General features: G+C 37.7%; 1 protein-coding gene across 1 annotated transcript in view; it reads right to left on the bottom strand.

The window, feature by feature from the left end:
• Window positions 1-3: 3 nt before the first annotated feature.
• The window catches only part of LOC106883371 (cilia- and flagella-associated protein 43), a gene marked incomplete at its 3' end in the record, with an annotated part of 112,447 nt that continues 99,674 nt past the window's right edge, over window positions 4-12,776 (bottom strand). Inside the window, exons 34-39 of the mRNA XM_089363318.1 lie at window positions 12,478-12,653; window positions 8,428-8,650; window positions 8,201-8,313; window positions 3,360-3,519; window positions 1,714-1,787; window positions 4-19 (exon numbers count right to left, since the gene is read on the bottom strand). Of these exons, the coding sequence (XP_089219444.1) occupies window positions 4-19; window positions 1,714-1,787; window positions 3,360-3,519; window positions 8,201-8,313; window positions 8,428-8,650; window positions 12,478-12,653 (762 nt within the window). The remainder of the gene's footprint in view (window positions 20-1,713; window positions 1,788-3,359; window positions 3,520-8,200; window positions 8,314-8,427; window positions 8,651-12,477; window positions 12,654-12,776) is intronic.

The raw sequence follows: 12,776 nt of genomic DNA, 5'->3' as shown, positions 1-12,776 counted from the left end.
CATCATTTTTCTGTGTTCCCTGAAAAAAAAAAATGATTAACAACTCTAAGCATCAAACACTAGAACCATCAAGTTTCAGTAAATTCCTGTCTCATGAAATTTGCAACAAGGATTCAGTTCCTAGTTGAACAATTAATTTTTTTCTTTTTGTACTCATTATACAAGTAATTTCCAACCACAAATAAGATGCAAAATCAGTAAATCTTTTACTAGAAACTCAAGGTTCATAAGTGGTTACAGTACATTTCCATACTCATTCTTTAAATAAATCTAGCTTTTTGGCAAATTTTATTATCATAGTTATTGGCAGAACTGTTAGCACATCAAACAAAATGCTCTGTGATATTTCTTTCAGCTGTTTACATTCTGAGTTCAAATAAGATAAGGTGGTAAAAAATGATGCAAAATCTTACTCTCTAGTCAAAATTTTAGAGTTCCACCCCTCTACATTTTCATTTCAAGTCAGATTAGGATCAACTTTTATTTCATTCTTCAACACAAGAACTTGTGTTATGTTGAAAGAAATCATTATTGTAGCAATGTAAGCTTGTCAAAAGACAAAAATTGCAAAGTGTCTTATTGTAATTTGTTTAATTTCACTCTGGGTGCAGAGGCTTTTCGTTCTTCTGGAATCAATGAAGTAAATACAGTAGTCTTTATGTACTTAGGTCTTCCTAACACAGTATAGCTAAATGACTAAGAAGTTTGCTTCACAATCATGAGAGCCCAGGTTTGATCTCACTGTATAGTATCTTGGGCAAATGTCATTTACCATAAGTTCAAGTGAACCCAAACCTATTGAGTGAAATTGGACAGAAGAAAAACTGTAGAAGCCCTTCAGATAGATTGTACTTGTCAATTAAATGTCAAATTGATATCACCTTTAAATTACATATTACAGAAGGACATGTTCAGTCACTTACACACTAATTCAATGAGCATGAGACCCAGTTGATCAAACAACTGGGCACTCATTGTCAGAACTAATAGAAATCCATTATCCTGCTTTAAAATTTTTTTAGAAATTGGCCAAAGTTAGAATCCTTGTTACATGACACTGTGGTGTATGTGTGCGAGTAGAAGTAATCGGCTTACCTCTGTTTTCCTTCCTTTGCACGAGTCTGTCCTGCGGTATCCAATCCTTGCGGCTCGCCCGACCCGAAGAACACTAGAAATAGCAGCTGCTTCTCCCAACACCTAGACGATCACTTGGCACGTCCTCTCCTGACAACAACCCCGTTCGAAAAGGGCACGAAATCCTGATCGAGGCTCCCTCTGCCCTTCTTCCGCTTCCAGTCAGCTTGCCATTCTGGTCAGCTCCCCAGTCGCTGACGTCATACCACAGACACACCTGACTCGAACATACCATGAAAGTGTCCAAAACATTTACCATTCCAGGTGGCGAGCTGGCAAAAACGTTAGCACGCCGGGTGAAATGCTTAGCGGTATTTCGTCTGCCGCTACGTTCTGAGTTCAAATTCCGCCAAGGTCGACTTTTCATCCTTTCGGGGTCGATTAAATAAGTACCAGTTACGCACTGGGGTCGATGTAATCGACTTAATCCGTTTGTCTGTCCTTGTTTGTCCCCTCTGTGTGTAGCCCCTTGTGGGTAGTAAAGAAATAACATTTACCATTCCAGTCATCATTCTTATACTACCAACATGTATTCTGAAATCCTTCTTTTAATATAAAGTCTATTATAGTATCACTTACCATTCTTTATGAAATATTTGCTTTTTGAAGTTTTTGCTTTCAACCATGCTAGAAATTTTCTGTTCTCCAAGTTCCTGAAATTGCCAAAATATAAAAGACTAATTAGTAAGGTTAATTCCTTGTTCCTGATTTGTCCTATTCTCTGAATTATTCGTCCCAGTTGTTAGTAGATTTATTGTTGAATGAACACTGAACAGTGTTGCATTGTATGCATAGTCAAGACATGCAACTCTCAATGGCTTATTCCACCTAACTGTGTCTTTTTAAAGACCACAGTTTCTAAGTTCCCTCATGTAAAGGTCATGATATGAAACTATTCCAATGAAGCACTACAACGGTCAAATATATACAATATTGTAAGTTCAAGATGTTGTTGTTTAAGTGAAGGCATTGTTCAATCCCCAAATTAACTCTTCTTTCAAGGAAGAGAAAGAGAGAGAGAGAGAGAGAGAGAGAGAGAGAGAGAGAGAGAGGAGAGAGGGAGAGAGGAGAGAGAGAGAGAGAGAGAGAGAGAGAAAGAGAGAAAGAGAGAGAGAGAGAGAGAGAGAGAGAGAGAGAGAGAGAGAGAGAGGGAGAGAGAGAGAGAGAGAGAGAGAGAGAGAGAGAGAGAGAGAAAGAAAGTAATCAAATATTTATGTTGAATCAAAATTTAATTTGATATATGTAACAAATCTTTAATATATTTCATTCTGAAAAAGAAATCCTGTTTAAAATACTTTTTGATGTTTTTACTTATTGAATTAATAAGTAATTTTTTTACTTATTAATGATTATTATAATAATTGCTTATTATAATAATACTACAATTATTATAATAATTACTTATTAAACCTTACATATAGTGAAACAACATCTGAAATTTTTCTCAGGGTTCTCTTGTCAACTTTGCACCAACATCTGTTCAAAATAGAATGTCCATTCCCAATATGGTTTAAACCCTTCCATTTATAATCATAAGACTAGTGGTCATTGGATTAGTAAAAACCAACTGACTTTTTTCTTCAGAAATGAACTGTTCTTGAAATCTTAAATACTTCCTCTCTTCATGGCAAACTAAGATAACTCCTCCCCTCCCCTATAATCTTTTCTATTTAAAAAGAAATGTGAGAAAAGAAAAAAAATTCATGAGATCCATACATATACACATATACATATATTACTACAGTTGGCACTCCGTCGCTTACGACGTCGAGGGTTCCAGTTGATCCGATCAACGGAACAGCCTGCTCGTGAAATTAACGTGCAAGTGGCTGAGCACTCCACAGACACGTGTACCTTTAACATAGTTCTCAGGGATATTCAGCACGATACAGTGTGACAAGGCTGACCCTTTGAATTACAGGCACAACAGAAACAGGAAGTAAGAGTGAGAGAAAGTTGTGGTGAAAGAGTACAGCAGGGTTCGCCACCATCCCCTGCTGGAGCCTCCTGGAGCTTTAGGTGTTTTTGCTCAATAAACACTCACAACGCCTGGTCTGGGAATCGAAACCGCGATCCTATGACCGCGAGTCCGCTGCCCTAACCACTTGGCCATTGCGCCTCCACTATTACTACAGTATAAACACCAGAAAACACATAATTACACAAATCATTCATGTTTACATTATCACACAATCATGCAAACTTTGTGCAATTAAAATAAATACCTTAATTTTGGCGTTAAGCTCTTCAATAATGCTGCGGTGTATTAGGACAGCCCCTTGGTAATTATGAATCAGGGCATCATGTTCTAACTCCACTTGTCCCTGCTTTATCAAAAGCTGTATATCAATGTCAATGTGGAATTGTTGTTTGTCTCTCTTCAGTCTACAATGACACCAAAGTGAACTTCAATTAGGCAATGTTTAGTTCTCAAACTGATGTAAAATCTGAAAAATAGCTGAGGGTCTTTTAAAAAGAATTCTTAAAGAATGCCTGTCCTGTGTATCGTATGCAATATGAAGAATATATTTCCCTGGCTTCCATACATCATATATATCATCATCATCATCCTGTGCAGGTGGTACGTAAAAAACACCATATTGAGCGTGGCCATTGCCAGTACTGTGTGACTGGCCCTCGTGCCGGTGACACATAAAAGCACCCACTACACTCTCGGAGTGGTTGGCGTTAGGAAGGGCATCCAGCTGTAGAAACTCTGCCAGATCAGATTGGAGCCTGGTGCAGCCATCCGGTTCACCAGTCTTCAGTCAAATCGTCCAACCCATGCTAGCATGGAAAGCGGACATTAAACGACAATGATGATATATGATGGTGCATGAAAAAACATGTGAGATGTCACTGAGAAAGACAATATATTTCTATTAAAAAATGAAATGTGATGTGGGGACCTGTTTCTTCACTATTTTGACTTTGACCCCCATTTTTCTTAGTTGATTATTTATCAATATCCTATGGGTTTTCACATGCACCATCAAATATGATACATATTCCCATTTGTCTTTTATAACCAGAAAGATTTCAGACTTATGAAAGGCAAATTTTATATTACTTAAAACTTATGAAACAGGGGTTAAGCATCTGAAAACAAGTATATATGTTTAGGACAAATTATGAAAATGCTTTCAAAAATTTAGGACAAATTATGAAAATGCTTTCAAAATATATTTCTTGAGTAAGTTGGTGCCTGTTTACCCTCACCTAAGTAAATTAACCCTTTAGCTTGCCATATCCCACGAAAATATTCTACCTGTTTTATGTTCAAACCACCCAGATCTGGCCTTTCATACCCACCCTACAATCTCATTCTGAAAATTAAAAGTTACCTCATCAAAATCACAAAGCTACGAGGTAATTCATGATTAATTCAAAACAATGCAAACAAACAAGCATTACATTTGACAGAATAATGTGAATGCTAAAGGGTTAAAAGACAAAAGCATAGCAAGGCACAGATATTGCTGTGTGGTTAAAAATTTACTTCCTAATCCTGTGGTTTTGAATTTAGTCCCACTGCTTGACACCTGCTCTAGCTCCAGGCCTACCAAAGTCTTGTGAGTGGATTTGGTACATAGAAACCAGAAGACACCCATCATACATACATATATGCATATGTGTGTGTGTGTGCACATGGAGGAATGTGTGTATGTGTGCCAGTGTCTCTTTGTCTTGACATCATGAAATCACTGCAAAACATATATCACCATTATACAAGCAATGCTGTTCATTTCCAATTTCCATGAAAACATGTCCAGCAATGGTGGAATATTACTTTGTTTGGAAACAGATGAGTATTTGACTGCAGAAAATATGCCTCCACAAATTCCATCTGATCCATGCAAGCACAGACATTAAAATGACAACATCAACAACAACACTGACTACAACTATGATTATAATGATGCGAATGGTTTACACAAGACAGAAAAAAACATAATTTATTTACTCTTTCACTCTTTTACTTGTTTCAGTCATTTGACTGTGGCCATGCTGGAGCACCACCTTTAGTCGAGCAAATCGACTCCAGGACTTATTCTTTGGAAGCCTAGTACTTATTCTATCAGTCTCTTTTGCCAAACCGCTAAGTTACGGGGACGTAAACATACCAGCATCGGTTGTCAAGTGATGTTGGGGGAACAAACACAGACACACAAACATATACACACACACACATATATATATATATATATATATACATATATACGATGGGCTTCTTTAAGTTTCCATCTACCAAATCCACTCACAAGGCTTTGGTCGGCCCAAGGCTATAGTAGAAGACACTTGCCCAAGGTGTCACGCAGTGGGACTGAACCCAGAACCATGTGGTTGGTAAGCAAGCTACTTACCACACAGCCACTCCTGCACCTATTTGTGAATGAATTTTGTAGAAAAGATCAATGAGTAAAGAGATAATGAATATTACATAATGCAATAAACAAGTACGAACTGATATATTTTTTTATTGTTTGCATTGTGTGTATTCAGATAATTGGAAAGTTATTAATAACGCTAGACAGAAACATATTCTATCTTAATATTCATTTCAAATTTTGGCACAAGACCAGCAATTTTAGGGGAGGGAGATAGCCGATTTCATTGACCCCAGTACTTAGCTGGTACTTATTTTATCAATCCTGAAAAGATGGAAGGCAAACTTGACGTCAACGAAATTTGAACTCAGAACGTGAAGACAGATAAAATGCTGCTAAACATTTCACCCAGTGTACCAACGATTCTGTCAGCTTGCCACTGTCAATATGATGTGAATATTGATGATTTGTTATTGAGTTGTTTGATAATAATAACTGAAACAAGAGTTAATAAAAGCAAAAAACAAAAAGAAAAATTACAGTTCCTTAAGATATCTGAAGTGTCTTATAACTGATTCCTTTGTCATATATAAACACCATTAATTCCAGAATATTTGGAAGAGAATTGGTTAAGCCTGGGTTTCAATGTGTGATTTTTCATTTTCTAGTTAATAGTTATAAGAGTGGGAACTTGAACTCCCCATAACAGGTTAAAATTGCATTAAATAATGATACAGTACTCCTAACTGATGATAACATTTAACCATCTCCCTTCAACATGTTATTAAAGTGTGTGTGGCTGGTGGTGTTGGTGGTGAGTAGCAATGAACTTTATAGATCACTCTTAGACTTGTGAGGTTGTGTGTGTGTGTGTGTGTGTGTGTGTGTGTGTGTGTGTGTGTGCCATGTAAAAATCATCCAGTCCACACTGTAAAGTGGTTGGCATTTGAAAGGACATCCAGCCATAAAAATCCTGCCAAAACAGACACAACAGCTTAGGGTAGTTTTACTACCTGGCTGGCTCCTGTCGATTGTCTAACTCATGCACATATGGAAGAGGGACATTAAACAATGGTGATGGTGATGATGATGATATGTATGTCTTATGCATTGAAACTATATGTGTAATATATATATATGTATTATGTATGTCTTGGTGTCTGTGTTTCTCCCCAACTACTGCTTCTCAACCAGTGTTGGTGTGTTTATATCCCTGTAACCTAGCAGTTTAGCAAAAGAGATTGATAGAATAAGTACCAGGCTTAACAAAATAATAATAAGTACTGAAGTTGACTTGTTCAACTAAAATTCTTTGAGGTGGTGCCCCAGTATGGCAGCAGTCTAATGATTGAAATAAGTAAAAGATAAACAATTACATATATGTAATAATGAAATAAAATATTATGGAATTTATTGGGTTTTGTCATGTGTGTGATCTTTCAGTTCATAGAAGCGTTATCTACACATAGGCGGCGAGCTGGCAGAAATGTTAGCACGCCGGGCGAAATGCTTAGCGATATTTCGTCTGTCTTTATGTACTGAGTTCAAATTCCGCCGAGGTCGACTTTGCCTTTCATCCTTTCGGGGTCGATAAATTAAGTACCAGTTAGGCACTGGGGTCGATGTAATCGACTTAATCCCTCTGTCTGTCCTTGTTTGTCTCCTCTATGTTTAGCCCCTTGTGGGCAATAAAGAAATGAGAAGTGTTATCCTGCATGAAATCAGCCCATAGTATGAAAAAGGTTTTGGACTGCTGCTGTGGAGGATTGGTAACTAATTAAAGCCGGAGTATGCTCTGACCCTGATGATAAACCTTAGTCTTTATTAGTAATTTTAAATAGATATATGTATTTATATGTTGAGTTACCACGAAAGATAATTTAGCAATTATGGGGCCTAGAACTTGCAGTAAATTTAGTTGTTTTAGTCATTTGCTATTTATGTAGAGAGAGAGAGGATGTGGTGTTGCATGAGTAATTCCTTGATGTGTGTAATTACAGTATCTTGATGCTGTTTAATGAGGTTTGATTCACAGCTTAGTGGACCGAGCCAGTCAGAGTAAAGTCTCTTGGCCATGGACACAATACAGTCCCTGCACAATAGGGTATGAATCATCAAACATGGTAGCCAGCAACCTGTTTTCCTACAGACAAGGCTCAATAGTAACTTTATTGATAAAAATTATTGATACTAGTATGGTTGTTTACTTTGCAAGCACGTGGTTTCAGGTTCAGTCCCACTGTGTGGCACCTTTGGCTACTAATCTTCTACTTTGGCTACTATCTTCTACTGACCAAGGCCTTCTGAATGAATTTGGTAGACAGAAACTGTGTGGAAACCCATCTTTGTGTGTGTGAGTGTGTGTGTGTGTGTGTGTGTGTGTGTGTGTGTGTGTGTGTGTGTGTGTGTGTGTCTGTGTGTTTTGTGTCTGTGTTTGTCCCTCACTACTGCTTGACAACCTCTGTTGGTGTATTTACATCCCTGTAACTTAGCAGTTCGGCAAAAGATACCCAATAGAATAGGCATCAGGCTTAAAAAATAAATATTGGGGTTAATTCATTCAAAATTCTTCGGGGCTGTGCTATGACTGTCTAATGACTGAAAGAAACAAAAGATTAATTCAAAACAATGTGAATAAATGTGCATTAAATATGAGAGGGTAATCTGAATGTTGAAGGGTTAAAAGTCTCAGAGACATTACTTTGCTTTGAGCTTGGAAGATACAAAGGAAGACTTACTTCTTTATTTTCATTTCAATCTCATCCATTTCAGCGTGTGTCATCTCCAGCTGATCTATTTTATACTGGTGGAAATCACCCATCTCAGCAAATGTTAAAATACTTTTCATTATCTGTCATAGTGCAGAAAACAGAAAAAAGAATGTGAGAGAAAGAGAGAGAGCGAGAGAGAGAGAGAGAGAGAGAAAGAGATGATTGAAACCATTTCTCATTGCCTCTAATCTTACCTGTTCTTCTTTTTTGAGTTTAATTCTTCTTATCTGGCATAACTTTGTCCAAGTATTTTGGTCTAAGCCTTCTGGCCGGTAGCTGTCATTGTCAATTTCCTTAAGAGCAACTGCAATTGAAGCATTCCCTTGTTGAGAAATCACAATTTTCCTTTGGTTATATATCGTTTGCATCACAATCTCCCCAGATGGCATTGTATCTGGCGTTTTGAATTTATAAGCCCTAAAATAGTAGAAATGTTAGAGGGGAGGCAAAAGTAACCAATCAGTTGAGTAGCCACAACAAAACCAAAAACTGACCAATGTATGCAAAAAAAAAGGAAGAAATTTAAAGAGAATCCTTTACCATTATATGAAGAAATTTCTATAATGTAAAGCACAAAAGATTTTTAAAAAACATCTAACAAATGTTTTATCTTATATTATAATTGATTTCCAAGTTTCCAACAGACAAATCACTGACCCACTGCATTTCTAATAACAATAGTGATATAGGAGCATTAATGATCTATAGGGTGACTGTATTTCATTATGCAACCGTAATATACTACAAAATATGTTAAACATTTTATAAGTCAATTCTGTGTTCTACTATGTTAGCTATTACATCACTTGTTAATGTTATCTCTACAGAATTTTCTATAGAAATTATACCCAGCACTGGTTTTGTTACATCATAACAAAATCAGTGCTTAACAAGTGATGTAGGAGTATCTGAAACTCAATGCCAAACAAATAGTTCAAGGATCTTCATTTAAAAAATCAGTTTTTCTGCTCAACCAAAGAAACAAGGATGCCTCTATCACAGCATGTAATGCTATAACAGAAAGTGTCAACTGTATCAGTAGGTTATGTAGTTGTCCAGAACTATGTAGTTATATAGGCAGAAAGAGAAAGGCCCTATAGCCTGATATGATTGACTGGCATGAAGTTTCTTGCTTTATACCTCCTCGTTTGCACCACCTCTGTCGGTTGCTAGAGTATTTGACTGTACTTCAAAGAGAAAAGAGCTCCGTAGCAAGAAAATGCATTCTTCAGCAAATCCATAACTTCTTGAGGAACTGGCACAACTCACTTTATTTAATTCCCCCACATCAAATGTAACCAATGACAACCTGGATTGATCCTGCTGACATCAAAAGTAGATCATTCTGTGAAATTTGTTCCTGATCTACTTTATCCTATTGTATCCATGTACTCTGAATCCTTGATCTAACTTTGAGGTTCTGTTCTCCTCCTCATTCTATCAGACAGCTTCTATCAAATCCCATCTGCTCTTCCAAACTCCAACCACTGGTCCACAAACATGTTGTCTTCTCATCCTAGCTTTTCTGTAGCTATTACAGTGCCTTCTGCTCCCCAGACATCATGTATCTTATTCCACTTCTAGTGAATTCCCTTTGACTTACTTAACTCTCTCCCTTGCCTCATCCATATTTTGTTTACTCCCCCCCCCCCATTAGGTCCTGCACTAATAATTTTTCTACGATCCTTCCTCACCAGAATGCCATCTTTCTGTATATGCCTATCGTTTTTCCTGCAGTCATCTATATTAAACTGTTCAAGAGGAATGTCTGTTGACCATGTCAATCTCATGGAACTTGGAGGTCAGCCCTGCAATGACTCTGAGCACAACCACATCCTTCAGAGCAAAACATTAGAAAAAAATGGTGCTCCTGGAATTGTAAAGTTGGATGTAATTAGAAGTGAGAAATAAATAAGATAACAAGGGAGTACTGAGAAGTTCCTGGTTTAAAAGAAAATACAGGAGGATCAGCTAATTATGATTTTATTCAACATATTCCCCTCTCACTTATTGCAGCGGACCTTCAGTTTTTCTAAACCCTGTAAAAGGGGCCTCTAACCAGGCCTTTTGTGATAGCCTTAAAGCCAGGAACTTTTCAGCACCCACTTGTAGTACACCTGATGTTTTTTGAAAAACTAGTGTTTGGTTAGTTAAAGACAAGAAAACAAGAACAGAATGACCAACAAATACTACATGCTACTTGTGCCAGGGCCCTCTATATGTGTCTGGATATGTGCTTATATGAGCTGGTATCAAAAAGTTCTCAGACTAGTTCTGTAGTGCACCAACAAATGACAGCACACAGTTGTGTGTGCAATGAGGTTTTGTGATCATGTATATGCTGTAGTCTGCAATTTATGTCATGGACAGGAAGCTGGAACAAATAGCCAACGTGAAGTTTTGTGTTAAACTTGGAAAGTCTGCTACAGAGACATTGAACATGCTTTGGCAAGCTGACGGTGTCGAGGAAATAGGTCGTATGCAATGTTTCAAGTGACACAGATGCTTCAAAAGCAGAAGAATGTCCCTGGAAGACAATGAACGATCTGAAAGACCTGCCATGAGTATCACCCCCAGCTTGTGCATGAGTATCATTGGAGGACAATCAATGATGTTTTGAAGCGCTTGAAGGGGACATTCTGTGAAAGGGACTAGATCTGTGGAGCATAAGGAATTGGATTCTTCATGACAATAATGCACCCTCTCCACTCATGAGTTTCTCACCAAAAACAACATGATATCGCTTCCACACCCAAATTATTCACTAGATTTGGCACCTATGGACTTCCATCTCTTCCCCAAGACGAAAATACAGCTCAAATATAACTAGTCCATGAATTTATTTATACCACCTCGTATTTACTGAAAACTACATTATTACTTTTAGAGTTGTAAAGGGTCATAAAAGAGGATGTGGAGATGTCAGGAGAGCAGATACTTCTTCCAGAAGAGGAAGTGTTAAAACTGAGAAGTCATTTCTAAAAGAATCTACACAGGCGTAGGAGTGGCTGTGTGGTAAGTAGCTTGCTTACCAGCCACATGGTTCCGGGTTCAGTCCCACTGCGTCCCACCTTGGGCAAGTGTCTTCTACTATAGCCTCGGGCTGACCAAAGCCTTGTGAGTGGATTTGGTAGACGGAAACTGAAAGAAGCCCGTCGTATATATGTATATATATATGTATATATGCATGTGTTTGTGTGTCTGTGTTTGTCCCCCGAACATCGTTTGACAACCGATGCTAGTGTGTTTATGTCCCCGTCACTTAGCGGTTCAGTAAAAGAGACCGATAGAATAAGTACTAGGCTTCTAAAGAATAAGTCCTGGGGTCGATTTGCTCGACTAAAGGTGGTGCTCCAGCATGGCCACAGTCAAAAGACTGAAACAAGTAAAAGAGTAAAACAGTAAAGAGATTTGCAATGAAGACATTTGAAGAAGGAGCATTGAGATCATTAAAGGTGTTGAAGAGGAGCTGGAAGAAGACGTATTTGGATGAGCAGTAAGGAGACTCATTCAAGAGGTTTGAACAATATTTGGTAAGAACGTAGAGTGACGTTGTAACAAAGTAGGGAGTGATGTAATGTAAAAAGATAAATATAGTCAATTATTTTGATTGGTTGAAGTCAGGTCACAGCAGCAGCCAGCAGTAGCCCTAAAAAGCAATGGACACCATTTGAAGTGATTCCTAAACCCTTACCTTGGACAGTTCTATATATAAGAGATGAGGAATTATGTACATTATTTACATTCGACAGATATTTGTCCTCATCTTGTTTGTTGCTAACACGTTTCGGCTGATATACCCTCCAGCCTTCTTCAGGTGTCTTGGGGAAATTTCGAATCTGGGTTCTCATTCCTAAGGTATTTTTCGATGTTATTATTATTATTATTATTATTGTTGTTGTTGTTGTTGTTCAGGTCACAGCTTGGAATCGAACTCGGAAACTTGGGGTTAGTAGCCCGCGCTCTTAACCACTACACCATATGCTCATTGGCATAGTGGTTAAGAGAGCGGGCTACTAACCCCAAGATTCCAAGTTCGATTCCGAGTGGTGACCTGAATAATAATAATAATAATAATAATAATAATAACATTGAAAAATGCCTTAGGAATGAGAACCCAGGTTCAAAATTTCCCCAAGACACCTGAAGAAGGCTGGAGGGTATATCAGCCGAAACGTGTTAACAACAAACAAGATGAGGACAAATATCCGTCGAATGTAAATAATGTAAATAATGTATCTTACCTTGGACGTTTCCGGAATTGCTTGTAGAGAGTCTCTAGAAGAACCACAGGAACACCAAGGAATTCATTTCTGAAACCCTTATCCAACTGTCTGTCTTCTAACAGAAGTTGTTCATATTTCACTCGATAATCTGCTATTCTCTTCTCAGAGTCTTGTACATGTTGAACAATGTTATCCTAGAAAAAAGAAACATGGAAATAAAAATTGAGAAACGTATGGTTAGTTTCAAACAAAGCGTTGATGTGAATGAAGACAAGGAAATTGTGGGTGTTTTGTGTACAATAAGCTCATTAATGTTG

The sequence above is a fragment of the Octopus bimaculoides genome, chromosome 14 (genome assembly GCF_046866305.1).
Source record: "Octopus bimaculoides isolate indiv1 chromosome 14, ASM4686630v1, whole genome shotgun sequence".
Lineage (NCBI taxonomy): Eukaryota > Metazoa > Mollusca > Cephalopoda > Octopoda > Octopodidae > Octopus > Octopus bimaculoides.
Note: the sequence above shows the minus strand (reverse complement) of the source record. Positions and strands in the feature narration are given on the sequence as shown.